At 48.8% G+C, this 21,858-nt stretch overlaps 1 protein-coding gene across 2 annotated transcripts in view; it reads right to left on the reverse strand.

The window, feature by feature from the left end:
- CTNNA1 (catenin alpha 1) overlaps positions 1–20,037 on the reverse strand; it is a 114,710-nt gene extending 94,673 nt beyond the window's left edge. Inside the window, exons 1-3 of one of the 2 annotated variants that reach the window (XM_080555287.1) lie at positions 19,879–20,037; positions 4,538–4,644; positions 2,375–2,570 (exon numbers count right to left, since the gene is read on the reverse strand). In XM_080555287.1, the coding sequence (XP_080411413.1) occupies positions 2,375–2,570; positions 4,538–4,642 (301 nt within the window). In that variant the 5' untranslated portion in view covers positions 4,643–4,644; positions 19,879–20,037. Of the gene's footprint in view, positions 1–2,374; positions 2,571–4,537; positions 4,645–19,828 lie in introns of both variants that reach the window. The other variant, XM_080555288.1, reaches the window with a different exon arrangement.
- Between the last annotated feature and the right edge of the window lie 1,821 nt (positions 20,038–21,858).

Genomic DNA, 21,858 nt, shown 5'->3' on the forward strand with positions numbered 1-21,858 from the left:
ATCAAGGGGCTGGAGCACCTCTGCTACGAGAGGCTGAGAGCTGGGGTTGTTCAGCCAGGAGAAGAGACGGCCCCGGGGAGAGCTCACAGTGGCCTGCCTGCACCTAAAGGGGCTGCAGGAAAGCTGGGGAGGGACTCTTTGTCAAGGAGCATAGCAACAGAACAAGGAGTAATGGATTTAAACTAAAAGAAGGTAGATTTAGATTAGGTATTAGGAATAAATTCTTTACTATGAGGGTGCTGAAGCACTAGCACAGGCTGTCCAGAGAAGCTGTGGCTGCCCCATCCCTGGAAGTGTTCAAGGCCAGGCTGGATGGGGCCTTGGCCAACCTGGTGTGGTGGGAGATGTCCCTGCCCATGGCAGGGGGGTGGAATTAGGTGATCTTTAAGGTCCCTTCCAACCCAAACCATTCTGTGATTCTCTTCTGCTTCTGCCTCCCATTGCAAAAGGCAGACAAACGTACCAACACCCAGGGTTGCTGAGCTGATGAGCAGGCTTTAGAACAGAATAGTTCCACTGGAAGGGACCTACAAAAAAATCGAGTCCAACTACCTGACCACTTCAGGACTAACCAAAAGTTAGTCTTATTACTGAGGGCGTTGTTCAAATCGCCCCTTGAATGCAGACAGGCATGGGGCATTGGTACCACGCTTCTCTCATCTCTCCAGTTCGTGAATTCAACTGGTCTGCCACAATACTGGAAGCACTTCTGAAGTGCAGAGCCTGTACATAAATGGGTTTTGTGAATTTGTATCTCCTGTCATTAGCACTACAGAAGTGTAATCCTACCAGCACAGACCCCTGGGCATGGCAACAATAACCCTCCCTTCCTCAGCCTGCTGTCTCATTTTCCACCACTTGCTTCTAATTATCTCAAAGGTTTTATTTCCTTACGAAAGGTTGCTCCACTCTGCTGCACCTGCCCAGGCACTGCCACCGTGATGGGGACACGGGCTTCAGTCAGTGGTGCTGCCCCTGCAGCCAGCAAGCAGCTGTGGGCACCAGGCATACGGGGTGCATCTTTGAGCCTAACCATCACCCATGCAGCTTCCCAAAACGGATTCAGCTGTCCCCTCTGTGCACCAGATCTCACGCAAGCCTCCTTCAGCAGGAGGAAGCAGCAGAAGGACATTCAGGTGGCAGTGCCTTTTTTGTCCAGCACCTCTCAGCTCTGAACTCCAGCTCCTCCGTCAGAGACCAGGGGAAGTTTTGGCACAAAGCCCGCATAGTTTCAAAATTAAACAAGGGCCAAGAAGTGAAAGGGTCATACTGAAGCTTCCTGTAGCAGTCTTTCCTACCAGCTTCTCACTGTAGAATACAACCACAAATTCAGAAAATGCAATTTTGCAATCCCAAGGACTAAGTACACCTCCCTCACACACTAATATCACTAAGAGCAATGTGAAAATATACACAGATGAACTCGGACTCCCAATACTGAGCAGCAATCAAGCAAGCACCAAAGAATTAAAGGCCTTTGAGACAATGGGGTCTCTTTTGCTGTTGCTTGTTGTTAAATTAAGCCAACTCAATTAGCCCTTTACATTGCAGCCTTCTTATGTTGATCTTTCTTTGGTCTGTCAACCAGGCTCGTCCAGAACTTAAAGCCATTTTCAAGTAATATTTCATCACTGTGCAACTTCAGCTACAAACAAGTAATTAATGCTAATGAGTTTTTCTTTTTTTTTGCAGCAGCAGCCACCATTAATACCAGTTGACTGGGTTTCACTGAAGCATAGAAAAGGCTCATGACTGGAAGAATGATAAATGATTTATGAGCAACAACATTTACTAGTGCATATTTTAGAGTAAGCCAGCTCCATAGGCTTTCTTGGAAAAGACCTGCAAGGAAAGCAACAAGGAAAATGATAAAAATCAACACTAGATGTGGGGGAGGAAGTCTGGAATATTTAATCAAAGTCCTTGCATTCTGTTTGTCGCTGTTTACATTTTGCATATTCAAGACATCCAGTTCTAAGTCAATACTCAGCTCTTCCTCCTACAATGCTGTTTTGAATACATCTGAATTTTGTAGAAGGTAATCGACAAGTATTTGAGACTTAGTTCCATAACACTTATAGGTGGCAGTCTGTAGGGGGGAAAGTCGCTTCTTAGCCTAAATTGAGTTTTAAATGCTCTTCAAAGACTCAGTCCCCCTCTCTCTCCCCCCTCTGAACCTCTGCTTGGGAGATTTGATTTCCACATAAGCCCAGTTAATAATTTTTGCTAGAGGAAGCCAGCTAGACAAGCTGAGAATCTACACAAGTAAACAGGAGCATAATCATTAGAAATAACAGCGAAGGGTAACGGGAACATTTCTACTTGCTATGAAAAATTCTTGTTCGATAAAAGCTATCAGATGCATCTCTCTTACCCTGTTTGCGAACATCTTCCACAGCCGCTACCAGCTCCTCCTTAAGGAACTGGCTCTCTTTCGCAATCTTGTCTCCTTTGTCCAGGAAATTCTCTGTTGCTTGTTCAACTGAAGCAGCCAAAACATGGGCCTTTTTAGAGCGCCCTCGTTTTTTATTAGAGGGGCCCTTGTTACTTGTGTTAACCAATGTTGTAACCTAAGGTTATGAACAGAAGGGGAAAAAAATTAGTTTCAGATGAGAGTAAGGTCACAAGCATTTATTTGGTTTTAGACAGCATATTTGTAATACTTCCACTACTGTCAGCTCCAAAGGGCAGACTGGCAAACAAGTGTTTTTCACTTCTCTTTAAACATTACCATGCTTTTTGATTCATTAGATGAGCTTTATAAATTCAGCTAAACTACTTAGAGATTTTTCTTATCAGAAGCAGACCTGAAAATTTGGTTTTAAGAATAGAATTCTATTTGTATTTTGATGAACTGCAATCTCATTAACAGGCCGCAGCTATTTGGCATTACACTAGAAAGAACCAAGTTGAGGATAATTAGTTTGGGATAGTTCTCCATGCATAAAAAGACTTAAAACAAGGCTGAAGCCATTATCTACAGAAATCTAGCAACACAATATCCTTTCAGTTCAAAACAGTGAATATTACAGCCAGCCAACTAAATGCAAAGCAAAGAAAGGACCTCAGAGCTGAATCCATCTTCTCAGTAAGTTAGTTCAGGTTGATTCAGAGAGGGAAAGCCCATCAGCTGCGAGTTCATCAGCTGTCCCTTAATGGGAAGCATTTCTATCTGGTAGTCTCTGCAACTATTTGTAATACATGATAAGCAGCAAGGCAATTTACTCAGCTTTCCTCTCTGTGTTTTGTCAGTCTCATCATTCCCAAAATTTGGGATTGCCAGCACCGCCTTTTATGCTACTTGAGGAATGAATTACAGACACTGAACTTGGACAAAAAGGTCCTTTGAACAAGTCTGCTCAGTTAAGTTTGCCAAATTAGGACTATTTCTGTTAAGGAAAGACTCCATCAGCAACTCTGGCTTCAAAGCAACACAGATCACCAACTGCCCAGCCAAGCATCTAGAGGGGAACAAATGGCAACTTGCTTCCAAGTATGGACTGCAACTTGGCAATTACAGGGATGTAAACACTGGAAACAGAACTTAATCATTTCAGCTCCTGCTCTGCACAGGCTGCGTCCAGTTCGTATTGTCACCTTAAGAATGCCACAGTTCAGGAGAACAACACCAGAAGACATAAGTTAATTCTTGAGTACACTTCAAAAGGTGTGGAGGAGAAAGATTTTTGGAAAAAGAATCTTCAAAATGCCCAAAAGGTACAGCTTACACTTACAAGACTCGTTGTAGCCTCCCTATATTCTTCTGCGCATTTCATTGAGCAACAGACACCATGCAGAAATAAGCTTTTATTCACAAATCCAGGGAGAAGCGTAGGCAGAATTTCAAAAAAGCATGCATAGCTTGTAAAAGATGTACTGAAACAGTAACAAATGCCATAAAAGCATATTTCTCATGTGGGACCCAGTTAGGAGGGGTTTGTAACCAATATACAACACAAGGCTGCTATAAACGGGTTGCAAGCATTCCCTCACAGGAAACCTGCTGCCCCATTGCCTTAAAATTAATAAAACAATCCACTTGGAATTTCACCATTTATCTGAATCTCTTTCCAAAGGGAACAATAATCATAGGTAATCTCAAAGAAAACTTATGCGACCTTGCTTCAAAAAAGCACTAATGGCTTCAATGCAAGGGGCTTCTGTCATTCCTGAATATCAGTTTCTAAGTGACACAACACAGCCTTTTAAAAAGATGCGACAAATAAGCAACATACCACCCAAAATATAGGTGAGAAACAGCAATAACAGGGGAACATTGGTTACTGAAATGCATTTCTGCACCTCTCATTGAAATACTGAGTTTTACTAGGTGCTGAGGAAGCACAGAGTTGTGCCCAATAATTCTGCTAAAATAAAACTGAACGAAGAAATGACTTGTGCTTCCCCCCCTCTAGTTTTGTAGTGTTCTAGAATCTAAGCTGACTTAGTTAATTGAAATAGTACGTCAAAACAGGTAATCATCTTATGAAGGTTGTTCCCTGCCCCCTCCCCCCCCCCCCCCCCTTTTTTTTTTTACCTGTGTAACAAGAGGCTCAAGTAGTCTTTCAACCGCCAGCGTTCTTATCTCCAAGCTTTTCGGGTCCCATTTGAAGTTCACGTTGCCTGCAGTAACAGCCGTCATTTCTAGAAGAAAAGAGCTCCATGAATAACTTGGTTCTGATTAACTCCATTGGCATTTATTTGAAAACAATATAAAACCAGAGGCTATTAAACACGCAGCACGGCCATTCTGTGTAAATTAAGTCTACAGTGTGTATGGAAATATTAGTGTTGGTTGAGCTGGTGATAACTAAAAAAGTAAAATTGCTTGCTATGACATACAGGCACTGCGTGTGTGCTCTGGTTAGAAGAAAACAGCAAAACCAAACAACCACCCCAAAGGCCCAGTACGTGAATCAGAACAATGACGAGATAGGTAGCACTGGCTACTCATCAGCGGCCCCCGAGCAATGAAAAAGGACCTCAGAGGCGAGGTGGGACTGGAGAGATGAAGCTAGAGGCAAAGCAGATAACCTCTGCCGACCGCTGCCACCCCTGGGGCCAGCCGGCCCAGGTCCTGGGGCCGGCCAGATCCTGACTCCAGCAGCACCCAACAACTGCTGGCTTGCCCCAGTTACTCAGCACCACCCAACATCGGTGCTCCAAATGCTTCGGCAAGCAGGGAGCTGGGGGCTAGCTCAACTCGCTCATCCCATTCAGCCTCATTAAGTACAGGAGTAAAACAGCAAATGTAAGGTAAGCCCCACGCAGCCAGAAAATTCAGCTGGTTCATGTTCAGCAACTTAGATAGCTATTACACTTCCCCTTAACATTTATATAGGAGGGAAAAAACGGATTGGCATGAAGAGATCTCTTAAAAGCTGTCACTGAGCCTTTCCTTCCCATTGCGCTTTTATGCCGACGTCCCGATGGAACTGCTAAAACGATTACAGAAAAGGTTTAGTGAAATTACTACAACAGTTCTCCTTTTCTCAGAAAAATAGAAACCCGATCACTAGGTTAACACCATGATACTGCACAGCACAGCAAACAATCCTGATAATCACAACTACAGCTCCAGTTAAAACAAGCGCACAAAACCAGTTCATGGTACGTTAGACCCAACAGATTCAGCTCTTCCCGCTTTAGGTTGTCCTCCAAACACAAACCTGGGTTCGGCGTAGCCTTGAAACTCAGTGTTTTCAGGAAGTTGGGAAGAGTAATCAGTTCTCAACATCTCCTTCCCCCCTTCTGCTAAGCACCTGCTGTTAGAGTTGCTTTACAAGCTTATTAGCTGGTATTTTTAAACCTTGCTCTGGACAGGACATTGTCTGCATAGCATCTCAGAAGACAGACTGCTCCGACAGCACCAGATGTCCCCGAGCTGCCAGGCGAGCACGACGTCCCATTATTTTTAAGAAGCAGGAGGCAAAGCGCTAATTTTGGTACCCAACCATGTTTACAACACACACCAACAACTAAGTGTTTTATAGCAACACGGACAGTTACACAGCAGAAGCAGCACGCACACGAACAGTTACTTCCCATTTAAACAAAATCTCTGGCACCTGAGAAGCTCAGGCGGGAGGGAGATCAGGGCCGAGCATCACCTGGCTGCAGCCAACGGCACCTTCGGCCAGTGTCTGACACCAAGGAAGCAACACAAGCGATAAAACACTCGCTACAACACCAAAACACATCTTTGCCCTGAAAAGCGTCCATGCAGTCACATACTGAAGCACAACTTCGCAAGGTGCAGGGCAGGAGCATTCACTTCACCTGCACAAACCTCTCCACTCCCTCCCGCGCCCCAGGCGCCTACGCTGCTGCAGGGAACACAAACTTTAAAAGCTGAAAGCTTAGAAAAGGGGAATAAGGAGAGGTTGATCATGTTAGCATGTGAAGTACTCCTGATAGTTTTAAAGCAAAAAGCTGGAAAGCACAGACAAAGGGCCAGGCTGCGACACCTCCCTGCCACGGCAGGGGGAGGAAGGCTCCCTCCTCTTCCTCACCGCAACAACGGCGAGCCGAAGGCAGCGACTCACAAGGTCACTGTCCTTGTCTCCCCCTTTTTGTTCTGCTGCTCCAGCTTTGCACCGGCTCGTGCCAAGGCCCAGATGTGCCGATGCTGGCACCAGGTGAGCAGCATGGCTGCCGTGGGAAGAGCAGCAGGCTGCAGCACGACCTCAGCACACCACCAGGAGCCATGGGCACAGGTTCTCCAAAATCCTGCACGTCCACGCCACTCCCCAAGGTCAGCGACAGCAAGCTCTCCTCCCTCTGCAAAGGTAAGTTTTTCAGGTGCCAGGCTGTAAAAATGCATACAGAACCCCCCCTCTCCCCCCACACATCCCCCTGCCCTGAGTGAGGCATGTCACTGCTTTATTCCCTCCTGGTTAGCTGGTTGTGAATGCTGCCTACATAAGCAGCCAAGAAAAATATGCTGAAAGCCTTTATGGTTTCTGAGATACATACCCAGGGCTCTGGAAAGCCCATTAGGTTTCCAGGTAAGAGCTGTTTCTATATATTTAATGCTGTTATGCCTCTTTCAGAAACAAAGCGTGGGGCTGGAGGTAACGGCAAGAAGATACATTAATTGTATTAGGAGGATAATGAAGGCAATTCATCTGAAAACAAGTTCGTATGACGGCTCACGAATTGGCCAAAAGTAATGGTCCATAAAACCACTTAGTATGAACTTTATTGAAGTTTACCTTAAAAACATGGCTTGATACCAAACACACTGTTTGGCAGCAACAGCTCGGGTACCACTTGTACGCTGCAGTAAATACAACGCTTTAAATACTTGCGAAGAACACAGTAAAAGGCGACAGCCTTCAAACACATATGTGAATTGGGTGGTTTGGGGGGATAAAGGGACAGCTGCCAGGGTCAAGTGAAGGCAGGGCTGCGCACCTGAGATGAGGAAGCTGTGATTCGGTGCCACTTCTTGCGCCTGCTCAGCTTTGTGCCTCTTGGATCCAACTAGGCCATCTAGCACACAGCGTCAGCGCACGGTGTGGCAGTGCTCAGCTGTGTGCCCTCGGAGAACACCCGGCGATTCCCAGGAGGAGTGCAACGGCTGTAATGTCTAACAGAGAGGAACGTCCCCTGGAAGCCAGCTGCCACCGCAGGCCAGCGCAGCACCGCTCTCGGAGCTGGGACAGCCCAGGGGCTGCGGAGGAGCCTCCCCGTGCCACAGACTTACCACGAGCAGGACATACCCCAGGCGGGACTCTCAAGGACAAAGCACTGCGTGCTACGGAGCGGAAAAGAGTGAGCAACACTGAATCTGAAGTGCTGGAATATACAGAAAGACACCACCACCGCACAAGAAGCCGCGTTTGCCCAGCCCGTGATTCCAAAAGCAGCAGGGAAGCTGCTGACGAACCGCCGTTCATCCTCCCACAGCCCTCCAGGAGCTCATTCCCGTCTTCACATCCCACCCGCTCTGTGCTGGCAGAGCTCTTCCCATGGCTGAGCGATTAACCAGATGGGGAAGAACTGATTTGGCTGGAGGGAAAGAAATCCATTTCTGCGGGGCGGGACGCGCTGCCCATCTGGCTCACCGCGCTGCCACAAGCACTGCTAGCAGAAGCAGCCACGGGGAGGGAAGACGGCTACAAAGACGTTCAGGTGGACACGGAGCAGGGCTGGGTGCTGCAGCTGAGCCGTACCAGGTGCCACTAAAAAAACCACCATCAAGCGGGGCTGGGAGGGCATTCCTGCTCTCTGCTTGTTTCAGCCTCAGACACGAGGCCACGAGGTTAAACCACGCTCACAGCCCGGAGGCTGACCGCAAACCCTTCAGGCCATTACAGCGGTCCTGACGGTGCTCGGTGTTTCAGGAGGTGCTGCAGAGTAACGCACTTTGCCTTACCGGTTCTGGCGTGCACACAAGGCCACGACAGGTGGGGAAAGATTATGAGTTTAAGGAAGCCACTTTCAAAGCTCCCTGCTGCTTCCAGAAATTTCAGTTTCCAGCCAAATAGCATCTCTGCAAGAGCCATCCCTGGATACCTCACCCCCTGCCTCCTCCAGCAAATCAACCATTCAAGCTAAAGCACAGGTTCCCCTTACACTCCCAACCTCGAGCACGCGCTGTTGCAGTACAGACCCTCCCTTCCCTGCCACAAACCTGCCCCAGCCCCGCACGCACCTCCCGCGGAGGTTCAACGCTCTCGGGGTAGCCCAGCCCACGCACATCACCTCGCCGGCTCGCTGCGCTGCCTGCAGGGCACAGGACTGCACAGCACGCGTGGAGGTGAGCCGTGCCGTGCCACCCAGCTGCACCCGCGGCAGTGCCCGGCCCTGCTCGGGAGAGGCTGGGGCACGGCCCACAGCCACCGCTCGCCCTGGCAGAAGGACGCTGCCCCGAAGCTAGCTCTGAGCTAGCACGGCCGACCTGCGCTGCCCCAGGACATCCCCCAGCCTCCTGGGCTCTGGACCAGAGCAAACCTCTCCCAGCCGGGCAGCCACAGACCTAACCGTGGGGCTCCTCTGCTGCAGCGTAAGCCCTACCACCTTCTGCTGTCGGCAGCAAACAAGTTGGCCTCTCCCTAAGCCTCTTACCCATCATCTTCTACCAGTCTTCAAATTTCAGCTATCCTGACACGGTGCTTCCAAAAGCCTTACTGAACCGCAGCACACTCGCCCGTCTCTAAAGGACGGCAGCATTCCACCCGTGGTCTCAGGAATGCAGCAGGGGACAAGGCTGGGCCAAGCACAACAGCCTCCGTGCTGAATTTGAGCATTATGTTGTTCAAAACCCAAACAAGAGTGTCGCATGAGTAGTCTGACACAGTGTTTTGTCTATACCTGGGAGGGCGCTCTCCATTTTAGCTCCCTGTCTGCTACCCAGCTAGCCGTTCCCATTTTGTGCAGCTGATTGTGCCCAGGCCCAGCAATGTGTACTCCAGCACATTATTTTGTATTATTTTCCTCCTCTCCTATTTCCCTATGCAGTCACAGTCATTCTGAATTATATCCTCTCCTCTACTGTGCTCGCAGAGTCCCTTTGGATATTCCGCACGATGCAACACGGATATCCCTTATTCCATCACCCAGGTCGTAAGCCTGGAACATGGGGGGGGTCGTGACAACAACCCAGCTTCATCTTCCAGCCAGAAGGCAAGCCATGCTTCTTCGCTCCCAAAGGAATTCTTTTGGTTTGTTTCATTACCCAAGCGCCGAACCCACCCGATAATCAGCAGGGATCCTTTGCCCTTGCTGGCGGACGAGGCAGAACAAAGATCTGTAGAAATGTACCTAACATCCACACGAAACGTGAACCTTGTGACCATCTCGGTGTGAGAAATGTTACGGCACCCGGTTCACACCCCACTGACAGCTCAAAACTGTTTTTCATAGAACTGCCACCACTCTCCCCAGCGACACCATTTTTGTGAACACTTCTTTCCGCGCCCAGCCTCCCCGTGAGCGTCTGCCTCCTTCCACACCTAACGCAGCGCTCCTCTCAGTGCAGGAATCGCTGCTGGCCAGGGCTGTTTGGCACACACGGTGCTTTCCAAGGAGGATTTAAGTGGTTTTGATTTAAGCTGTTTATTTAAAGCCAAGTATACACAACTAAAAACAGATAGTCATCTTCCAACATAACCTGCAATCTCAAAGTCCTTCCGCGCGGCTACCGAATCTCGTTCTCCACCATAAACGCAGCGAAGTTTTTACCTCTACAGAAAGCTCTGGCATTAGGATTTTGCAACCTGAAATATGACTACAAGCTATAGATGCTGCACTGACTACTCTTAAATTATTAAAATATTTCCATCCCTTGAATGTATTCAACCTCACGACAAGTTTTTGCACAGGCAGTAGTAACCAGCCAGGCGGGAGGACGAAATTTCCCTTTGGCTACGCCTGTATCTCATCAGCGCCTCCGCAGGAACGGTGCCCACTCGGAGCCAGCTCCCAGGATCTTTCTGCACGTACCCCTGGTACCGCGGTGCACGAGGCCTGCAGGGAGCCACCTGAAGCCGTCAGCCAGCACCCAGACGTGCACCGTCACATAGCTGCTGCTTTAGCAAGTCTTTAGACCTTGCTACCGAGTTAGGAGTTACAACCTCGCCCAGTGTCCCTGCAAAAAGCAGTTATGCCTACAGCTCCCGTTTCTCCTCCTGTTCCACGCAGTGACACAGCAAAGCACACGAGGCCACCGCCAGGTCAGCACCCAACACGCTTCCCAAAGCGGTACGTGCTAGCTCCCAGCAGCTTCCCAACTGCTGCTGGAGCACGGAGTGAAGTAACTTACTTGCATCCGAGAAAAAAAAAAAAAAAAAAAAAGAAAAGAATGAATTCTGTAAGAGCAGGTTTTCACACCTGCAACTTCCTCTGGCTATCGTTAAGAAGATGGAAGCAGCCTCACCAGTGTTCCTGGGACCACAGCAATGACCGCGCAGCTCCAAATGAACTTTTTTTGGAGCAGTAACTGCTAGCAGCAGCCTCCCGCCTGCCTTACGTAAGCGTTAGGCTTTGATTGTTCTATTCTGGCATCATTATTTTGCCTCAAAGGAGCTGGAATGGCGGTGCAAGCCAAATCACAGCAAGCACGGGCAATTACTGGTTTATTCATGCCACATTAAGGCTTCAAGTCATGGATGATATCCTTACAGGATGCAAGAACCAAACTCGTGCCTGCTTAACTGTCCAGATGGATAAGGCTGTACGGCCCAACAAGCTTCCCATTTATTTCTGTATGGCTTGTAGCTTCCAAAATTCACCTACGAGTCTACACACAAAGAAAACTGATGAGGTATCAGGCACTGCTCTACAAGATGCATACACTTCTCCTTAGCAAAAGGATCTCTGTTATAACCAAGATTTATTTTCACATTCTAGCTGCAAAACTTTAAATTTAGGGAAGGGAGAGAGCACATCCTGTGCAGGGAGCTATGACCGTGATCAGTAAACCCACTCACCCCGTCTTCAGGGAAATATTGGTGCCATTTATGCCAAAACATGCAATACTGACAGCCAGAAGACACCTTCCAAAATCAGCACGAGTAATCACTAGATTTCTAACCCATGCATTTCAGCTGCTCTTCGGATCAGGACCGCAGCCATGCAGAAGGACAACGCACCCGCAGTTCCAGAGAGGAGCAGCACCCCTCACTAACTCAGCTCTGCAGTGAAAGCAACCTCACCCCCCTGACCCCAGCCCTCTCACCACCACTCTCCCTAAATTTAAGCTTACGCCGACAGCACGTGCAGACAGAACAAGCAGACCCAGCTGGAGCGGGGACGTCAGAGCCCAGGTGAGAGCCGTACATCTGTGGGACCACTTCAGCGCCACTCCTGAGAGCCCTTTAAGCTCACCCAGCCTCTTCCCATCCCTGAGGCTCAGATCCATGGGGAAGTAAAGCTTCCCTAAACCATTAACGGGAGAAGAGCTGACTGCCACTTAGAGCATGCGTTTCAGACCCTCGGGGAGCCACAGGAGCTGGAGATGTAATAACCAGGCTGGGGCTACAGAGCGCTCCTCTGCGAAGCCCAGGCTCCGCCAGCACAGGTTCCCGTTACCGATGTAAGTCAGCAGTGAGTGCACGTAAGGAAAAAGGGACAACCTTTTAACAAATGAATTTTTGCCACAAGTATTCCTGAAAGTTTGTAATAAATTGACCTACTTTATCAGTTGGCATAAAAATTTGCCCGTTCTGCAAAATTAATTCTTGTTCAGCTTGCAAAAAAAAAAACCAACACAACAATTGCTAGCAATAAAAGGCAAACAAACCCGGGGTATTTTCATTCGGATCTTCTTCAGCTCTCCATCTGCAATAAAAGTGCAGTTTAAGCTGTGGAGTCAGAAATAACCAGGATCTGACCCCACTCTAACCACATTTCCATTCCCAAATGGACGCGTTGTTATGCAATACCCTTCAGTGCTTTCAGCTGACCCCATCTCCTACATCTGGGCTTTCATTAACAATTATGGAACTGGAGTATGCAGATACGGGAGCTGTTTGAGCTGACACCCGTGTTTTGAAAGAAGAGAAATGAGACTCTTCTAATTAGAGGTTTGGTAAAAGAATTTGCTTAAACATGGACAAAATGGACAGTCTATACTAAGAGAGACTAAACACGATACTCTTCTCAATTGCACCACCAGCATCGAAGCAACTGAAGACTACGGAGCAAGAACTCACCATCATATTATAAAAGTGAGAAAACAGTTTCTCCATTGCCTTTTCCATTTGCGTAAGCTACTGAGAGAGCAGCATCCACTAAAGCAAAGAAGAACGTGAGCTTAAAGATTCCTCAAAAGTACAATGCTTTCTCAAGTTTCAACAAAGTCATTTAGAATTTCTTTCCCAGGCCTTCGCTTTCATTCAGGAACACTCATCTAAGAAGTGACACAGCAATTAGTGGGGGAAAAAAAGAATAACGGAGTAAAATCCACAAGTGATAATGCCCAGAAATTCGCTTTATGCACACGGCAACTTTCAATAACATCTTTTCACTATAAACAATGAGTTAGTTATGTGGGAATAAGAATTGCACCATCATTGCACGCCTCCAGACAACTCTCAACTCGCAGCTCCACCAACACATGCTGCTAGTTAAGAAGGAATCAAAAACACAAAAACAAACCCCAGGATGAAGAGCGAACATGAATGTAATACACAAGTGTTGTTTGGATGAGCTAAGTGTCTTTTAAATGACTGCAATTATCTGGAGGAATACGTACGGGAGGATGCTCTAACAAACACCTTCCCCTCTCCCCACCAGCGCGGAACAAAGCCGAAGACGCTGCCAAGGTGGAGGGGATGGACCAACAACAGCTTCACAGCTTCTCCAGAAGAGCAAAGCAAATAGTAATAATTAAAAAAAAAAAAAAGCTGTTGTAATAAATTCTTAGATGCACACCACAGCTGTCTGCAGAGCCACAACCAGACCCACCAGGCACGAAGCCGCTGTGAGTACGCAGCGGCCTGCTGGAGTCAGGGCAGCACGGTGTGCCCGGACAGGAGCCCCTGCCCGGCACTGCCTTAACGCGGGGATGGCCGATGAAAGCAACTTTTGGTTTAAAAAACAGCAATATCACTAACCCACCCACATTTCCTAAAAACAAGGCGAAGGAACTGGAAGGTTTGAGAGGAAGGAGTCATTGCTTGATTGTTTTTGTAGGGGGAGAAAAAGAGAGGGGAGGTTAATCTGCTAACAGTGATTTACTGAGTTAAAAAAAAAAAAGTTATAGTCTGATTAAAGACACCTCTCTCTCTCTCTCTGTCTCCTCACCTTCAAGAACAAGAAACAAGATGAAGCTCCTGTCCTGTCCCGCTGCCTTTCCCCCAGCACTCGGGTTCTGCTGAACTCTGCACCTTTCACTGACAGCCACTGACTTGCTAGACCCACGACGACGTTCTGTTAAACACAATCAAACTATCCTGACCAATTCCTGCAAACTCAGTAAAAGTGCTTAAACCACCTGATGGCAGAGTACTGATACACACAGACAAGAAAGGAACTTTCTGTCCCCCCCAGCCCTTTCAGGCTGTAAGATTTTAACCCTGTACAACTAGCTTGCATTACTCTGTTTTGCTACAAATAAACCTTCTCGCTTTTTGCTTTTTTCTTTTTTTTTTTTTTGCTGGTGTTTGTCGCATTGTATTTCATTGCTTTTCTCTCTAATCCCAGCTAAGAGTGAAGAAAAAAAATAATCATACTGCTCTCTTCAGTGTGTCAGTACAAAATGAGAGCACTTTGAGGATTCCGGGAGCAGTGGAAGTGCCCTGGACCTACACGTAATGGCTAAGCCCACTGCCCTAGAAGCCCTCCCCACAGCTCTGCTCTCAGGGTGTGCTGCTTAATGTTAGTTAGGAAATGTTTTCAGTTGTAACAGCAGAGGTTCGTAACTAAACACATCTTCCGAGAAGTGGAAGTGGCAGTAGCTATAAAGCAATGCTTCACATCGAGATTTCAGCTATTTTCATACAACCAAACCAGATGATGGCTTTTTGCTCTCCCAGAAAATACTGCATGTTCTTTCTTTGTATAAAGCCTTTCAACTCCCAGTCAGGTTTGTTGATCTGAAAGAAGTCACTGAACTGGGCGTATTAAAAACAATGACCTTTCCTTATGTTTTACTTGCTCCTTCTATTGTTTGCTTGTTCCCCTCCCGTTTTGGGATGGTGTTACACACTACCACCACCCACAAAAGAGATAGAGGGGGATATGGAGAAGGGAAGCTGAATGATTGTGGGGGACAATAAAAAGAAAGGTGGCCAGGGTCAGAAGTTCTGAGCAGGGAACGAGAGGAGGGCCACCACCTAAGGGCATCCACCAGACCCCCACGGCATCACATGGAGCCACTAGCGTGACACAGAAGGAACGGAACGACCCCTGAGGTTCCTGCCCTATTCCCTCCTCCTGGTGCTGTTACCTGCCAGCCTGGCGGAGGCCGCGAGCGGACCTGTAATTTCAGACCTCAGCCAAGGACCAGGCAACCGACACGGAGCTGATGGGACCCATCCAACCGAGGCCTCCCCGCAGCGAGGGGCGCGCGGGCAGGACGGGAGGCTGGGCGGACATCTCAGCTGCTCTCACCACATCACAACAAGTCCCCCGCTTACCATCTCCAGCTCGTTGTTCTGACTTCTCATCCTTTAAATAAATTATTTAAATTCTAAGACTCCTGGGCTCAAACACCTGGGCACCAGGTACTGCTTGAAACGAACTCTGTTTCTCCACACTGACAAATCGCATGTGAGGTCTGTACAGAGCTTGTCACTTCTATACATACCCGCAGCCCACCACCAAATGTTATTTTATGAATTATCCAAGATCCCGAGCAACTCCTCGACATTGAGCAATGAGACTCGCTAGGTCTCCAAGTCATGCCAAAGGAAATTAGTTTTACAAGTATACATTACAATGACACATTTGCAAGAAGGATGGTACAGGACAGGCAACTTGTACATCTCCATGAGCTGCATTTACGCAGCAGAGACCCGCTTGCACCTTCCCGCGTCTGTCAGCACACAGCCAGCTCTGTCCTCTGCTGCTCAACAACGCTGCCTCTGAATACAATTATTATTCTAGTCAATAAAAAAAAAAATTACCTTTCTATGGCTTCAGCTGAAAATCTCAAGAGCACTTTGCAAAGATGAATACTGACTTGCCCAGTGCTACGCAGGTTAAACACCATTTTATAGGCACACAGCTCAGCCTTGTTTACATGAAAAATTAAGCTGACCCTCTTGGGTATGCAAAGCTATATTGCTAGTGTAGCCTTTGTGCAGACTATTTAAGTGGATCTTGTAGGCAGAGTTTTTATCACCCAGAAAAAAAGGTAGGACAAGAAGAATCCTCCCTTAAAGCCTTAGAGCTGCTTTATCACCTGTGAAAGCACCCAGAATAAAACTGAACGAACAAAAACTTCAAACCCTTGAGGGGGTGGGAAAGGCGGTACAACGGCAAGGGTTAAAAAAAAGTTCCTGGTAGCATCGCTTCTTTTTACTTCTTACTGACTTCTTTATTAATGGAAAAGAAGCAAATCTGCTATTTCCCTGAACACCCTCTCAATCTTGTGCTGCACAGCAGCAAGGACAGAACTGTCTGACCTAAGCTTTCACATCTCCAGAAAAACAATAAAATAAAACCTTCTCCCGATCCTTCATCGGCTCTCCACAAGCCCTCTAATTTCAGTCTCTTTTTCTTAAAATAGCTGTTGAAGGCTACTCCAGAGCAGGGCGCACCAATGGGCTCGCAGCATCCCAAACCTAACTTACACCACCATCTCATTTGCTCCCTGGCATCAGCTCCCGCTGACCAGAAAGCTTTCTGAAGTACCAGCAGCAAAGCACCGCTCCGCTCCCTAACAAGGCAGGGACAGCTTAGAAAACTGGATGTAGTTTGGAAAAAACGCACACACAACTAAAACTGTATCTCATTAGCAGCAGTGAAACCCTACCTGCCACGCTGCTGCCACTGCTCCAGCTTATTTGCTCACCCCCTCAGAAACATTAAGGAATTTAACTCACTCCTAGATCATCACGTACATCAACGCTCCTCCTCTGTGTGTCATTTAATGTATTAAAACAGACCTACTGGGGAACTGTTGGGCATCCAGTTTGGTTTCATGTTCTCACTGCTGTTCCACTCTCTACCTTGGTAAGTTATCCCCCTTCGTTATAACTGACCCCAAGCTTGCTTTTCCCATTCGTAGCTGCCTGATTTAAAGAAAACATTTCAAAATATACTCTGTTGAGTTTAAATGATTAATTAAGTAGCTGTCTTATAAATTAGAAAAATTATAACAGAATTAAGGCGATGTCAAGGGCCTAGTGGAGAACCTCCCTTTGCAAACTGGGGTAGTTTAGATCTGAATACTGAATAATTTCTATCACTTCACAAAGCATAGAAAAAAGGTTACTCCTCTTTGATACCACCAGAGCTGTTTATAAACATCTGTGAAAGGATCAGCAGATGTTTTACATGGCGCAGCTGGGATTAACTAACAAAAATATGTAATCATGTTCAGATAAAAGGTAGCTAGCTCTTTAAAAAGAACAGTCGAGGAGGAATTATGAATCATATTTGAGTATCAGATTTGCTAATAGGAGAGCGCTATAGTAAGCCATTACGCACAGGAAAACAAAGTCACGCCCATTGTCACCCTGACTGGAAGACAATGAGTCGCAGTTTTTCAGGAGAAAGATCCCATTTACAGTTGCAGTGACTGCATGCCTCCTGCCATTCCTTTACCTCAAAGAAAAACTTCTGCAAAGAAAAACTACTGCATCAACTTCTACCTGCCACTGTTGCTTCCCGGTGCCCCAGGTCACCCTCAGTGCTCATCTTTTCTGTTTACTTCCTCCAGCAAGGGTGCTGGTATATGGCTTTGTGAGTACTTTTTATTTTCAGTCTCACACGCTGGATTAAAATAGTATGGAGCTAGAAGTAGTAATTATCAAACATCTGCACTTTCTGTGAAGCTGCAATTCTGTTCAACCAATGCACGAGCTACAAACTCACTGAGCAGAGCTATTCCGGATTAGCTATAAAGCTAAATTAGGGTGAATTCCCAGAAGTAATAAAGAACCCAAATCCTCAAGGTTATATACATTAAAGTTCCACAACATGAGACTTGGAGCAATTTCCAATTACGGCAAGATAGCAGAAAACAGTAACAGACATTCAACGCTGCGCTGGGTGACTTTGTCTCAATATGGTATGGTCCCAACAAAATAACAATCACTCCTCTTTTATCCACCACGTTTCCTCTGGCGTCCAGCAATGCCACGAGATGCCAGCAGGACTGAAGCTGACGCAATACAGCAAGTGCATTCACAGGATGGCATGGCCTCGTACGTCCTCACCCTAGACTGACCTCGCTATCCATCTATGACAAGTAGATTGCTTCTGCCGTTAAATGTTTGTGAGCTTAACTAATTCTCTCCATAAGAAAAGAAATTGAGAAATCAAATTGTAACAGTAGATACAAGTTCAGTGCGGGTCTGACTTTCCGCTGAAGTCTATTTCCAGCCCATAAACATTTCTACTTATGTGGATTCTTTTGCAAGATCAGTTTCTCCATCTCACAGCTGCAGAAGGAAGATATTCATGCCGCTGAAAACACACAAATTAATTTTCTATTCCATCTTTCAGTTCACTTTATCAGACCCACGGAAGCCCTGTGAAGAAGCTGTACATTAACGTTTGCCATTACACGTCAGACACTGGAAACGCTGATGTTTCACAAAGCCGGAGAATGTACCGAGACGTAAATATACGCTTCAGTATTTTAAAGCCATCACAGGATTTCTAATCTCTGCCCGCTGCGCTCCCCCCTGCCACCTTGGGTAAACTTTTAATCTGGGATGCAGAGGCCTATTATTAGAGCTGGCTGAAAAAAACACGAAAGACCAAAGGCACGTTGTTTGTTATGGACAAGGTTAGGGCAAAGCATTTTAAAAACAAAAACTAAGTCATCGTCTGTTTCTCCCGAGGAAAGTCAAAGACATTTCCTTCAAAAACTGTTTCTCTGTGAATAACGAACTGTTAATGACTCAACATAAAACAATGCCCTCTTTAAACAAGAAGTTTCAATTCGGCAAGGAGAAACAGCTCTCACCAAACGCTTAACGCGGCCTCAGCACCCAAAGACCCCGCGTTTTGGGCCGTAAGCTGGGCTTTCAGTCCATTTCGGACCAGGCAGGAGCTGAGAAACCCCAGCCTTCAGCAGGGCTGGAGGAGGAGGATGTGCGCTGGAACCAAGGCGCTGCCAGCAGGGCCTCTCCCACCTCCCCCGCTTCCCACGCAGGAAAAACGCAGGAAACAACAAGGAACCGGAGCGAGCCCCGGGAACACCTTTCACACAGCCCCCGTCTCAAAAACACAAAGGGAAAAATAAAGGGGGGGGAGGCGAGGGGAAGCAGCAGAGATCCTGGCTTAGCTCAACGCAGCCGCCCCGGGTGGGACTCGGGGTGCTGGGAGCAGGATTTGGGCACTCGCAGCCCGGGTGGGACGCGCCAGCTCTGGCAGGGGACACAGCCCAGTGGGGAGGCCCAACAAGCCCCCCCAGCTTCCTGCTAAATCCCAAAGCCACACACTTTCCTGCAGGCTTCCAGCCCGAAGTACTGTGGGGCAGGTAGGCGTAAAAGCAGGCCGGTACGTCCCGCTGAGCGACCCCAAGGCCTGAGGCAGCGTGGGCTGAGGTAAATCGGGCCAGGAGCCACGACTCACCCCGCTTTGGGGGTACCAGCGGCGGGACAAAACTTTTTGCCAGCTCAGGAGCACCGCACTTCTCCTGCCGCATGCTGCCGGGGCGGAGGCGGGCGCACAGAAACAAAGTTAGGCTAAGGGGAGCTGCGAGCCGAGGCTGTGCTTGGCGTATGGAGGCACAGACTCCGGGCCGGGGCACAGCAGTGTAAGCACGAGGGCAGGCTCGATTCAGGGGGGGCCGCAGGGAGCACGACCGAGGCGTGCCGGTCCACGAAGGCATCGCCCCAACCAACCACGCGAGCCCACCCCACGGCGACCCCCAGCCCTCCCCAGGAATCCCACCTCACCCCCCGGGGCCAAAACCCTTCCCCAACCCCCTCCGCACCCCCGCCACCGAAACTCGCCCAGAGTTGGCCGAAACCCCGGCTCCTGCCGAGGCGAAACGCCCCAAAGCGCGGCCCCAGCGCCAGGCCCGGGCGGCGCCCCAGGCCCCAGGCCCGCTCCCGGAGCCCGCCCCCAGGGTCCCGGCCCCCGCCCGGACTCCGAGGGGGGACCCGGGGGGCTCCCCCCGAAGGGGGCCGCGGGCACGGAGCGACCCCCGCGGGCCCCCCCCCCCGCCGCCGGGCCCTCCCCCCCGGCCCGCCCCGACCAAAAGTTTCCAAGCGGCCCCAGGGCGGCGCGGGGGGCCCCGAGAGTTACCGGGGAGCTGGCGGAGGGCCCCGCCGCGCACTCTCGCTCCTCTCCGGCCCCCGGCCGCTTTGTCCCGGCCGCCGCCCGCTGCCGTCCCGCGGAGGCACTGGGCTCTTCCGGCGCCTCCCGCCGCCGCTCCCCGCCCCGCGCCGCCCGGCCCGGCCCGGCCGCTCCCCGCGGCGCCGCCCCCGCGCCGCCCGCGGCCAGGTGAGGGCTGGGGGAGGCCTGGGCACGGTCCCTGGGGGGGCCGCCGTGCCCCCGGCTCCCCTCGGACCCCCCGAGTCCAGCCCCGGGGGTCCGGGCCCGCAGCCGGGCCTGCTCCGCCGGGCTGGCCTGGGGGGCTGGCCCGAAAGCTCGCGCCTCGGTCCTGGGGTGGGATCAAAGTTTTCAGTCGAAACTCCTTGGGGTATCGAAAATCTCCAAGTTAGTGATCAGCTGGGTTGGAACCACACAGTCACTCCAGTTGGAAAACATCTAGGCGAACCGCCACTTGACACAGGTCCACTGCTAAACCACGTCCCTCAGCACCACATCCACACATCTCTTAAATACCTCCAGGGATACCCCATCACCCCCTGACAGCCCATCCCCATGCCCCACCACCCTTTCCGTGAGGAAATTCTTCCCGATATCCAAGCCAAACCTCCCCTGGCACAACCTGAGGCCACTGCCTCAGGTCCTTTCACTTGAGAAGTGAAACTAACGCCCTCCTCACTGCAACCTCCCTTCGGGTAGTGTTGGAGAGCTGTGAGGCCTCCTCTTGGCCTCCTTTTCTCCAGACTAAGCAGCCCCAGTCCCTTCAGCCACTCCTCATATGTCTTGTTTCCGTTAAAGAGGTTTGTAGGCTGCCCGAGTCACTGCGATATCCAAAGTTCAAGCCATGGCTTCTGACTGGGGCGTAACTGAGTTGTAATTAATCTTCTGATAACTCATTTCAGCAAGAGAAAACATCCATCGTACCCTTGGTTGTGAGAGTTCATAAAAAGAGTTTGAGGCAGCCTTTACCTTCCTGGGCTGCTGCAGGGTGCAAGGATAGCAAACCTACTGGAAAACTGGTAGGGGCCTTCCAAGAAAATGGAGAAAAAATCGTAGCTAAGTTCCTCCTGGGTTATGTAAAATGGTGTTTTCTTTTGGAAAACTAATGTATAGTGTTTTAACATTCTTGAGAGCTGATGCTTTCAGGAAAAGTCTTGTTCTCATGCAAATGTCTCTAATAATGAAAATGCAGAGGAGAAGGGATACAGGAGGAAATCCCTGACATAAAAGCACCGCCAAGCAGTGACAAGGCAGACGTGGGGGATTTCCTGAGCTGGGGTTTGCTATTTCCAGTGTCTGGTGGAATCAGCACCAGAGCCCCTGCCAGAAGAGAGGGAGCTTTTAGGAGCTGAACGTTAGTCAATGGAGGTAGATTTGTGGATAGGAAGAGCTGTCTTTAAGGAGTAATCTTTTTCAAACGCTTTGAAAAATGTCAGTGACCATTTTTATCCTGTACCAAATGACTGGGATTTTTCACAGTATTTTTTGACATGACTTTTAATTCAAATATCCCTGCAGAACTTATGCTTGCACTGGATTGTGAAAACAAATGAATAAATTTAATACATTTCACGACTCATTTACCAATATTTCTGAGATACCTGAATCTATTTCCTCCATCCTTTGATATTAATCAAAATACACAGAGACTGGGCAACCATCGGGGAGTGTACGTCCGAGCTTTCTAATTTAGCCGAGGGAGCAAACAGCTCATGCACGTTCCCCGGTGGCCAGCCCCCAGCCAGAGGCACGCAGTGGTTTATGACTGTGATTTTCCTCCGGGTCTGGGTTCGATGACATTAACAGGACCCCCTTTCCTATTTTTGCCATACTTCTACAAGCCGTTCCTGCAGGAAGACAGACGGTGTCCTGCAGCGATTTAGATTGCATTTTTCCTTCCTGCAGGTTTAATCCAAGAAAGGGATCCAAGACAGGGAAATAAATGCAATGCCA

Source organism: Anser brachyrhynchus (genome assembly GCF_964034855.1).
Source record: "Anser brachyrhynchus genome assembly, chromosome: 14".
Taxonomy (NCBI): Eukaryota; Metazoa; Chordata; class Aves; order Anseriformes; family Anatidae; genus Anser; species Anser brachyrhynchus.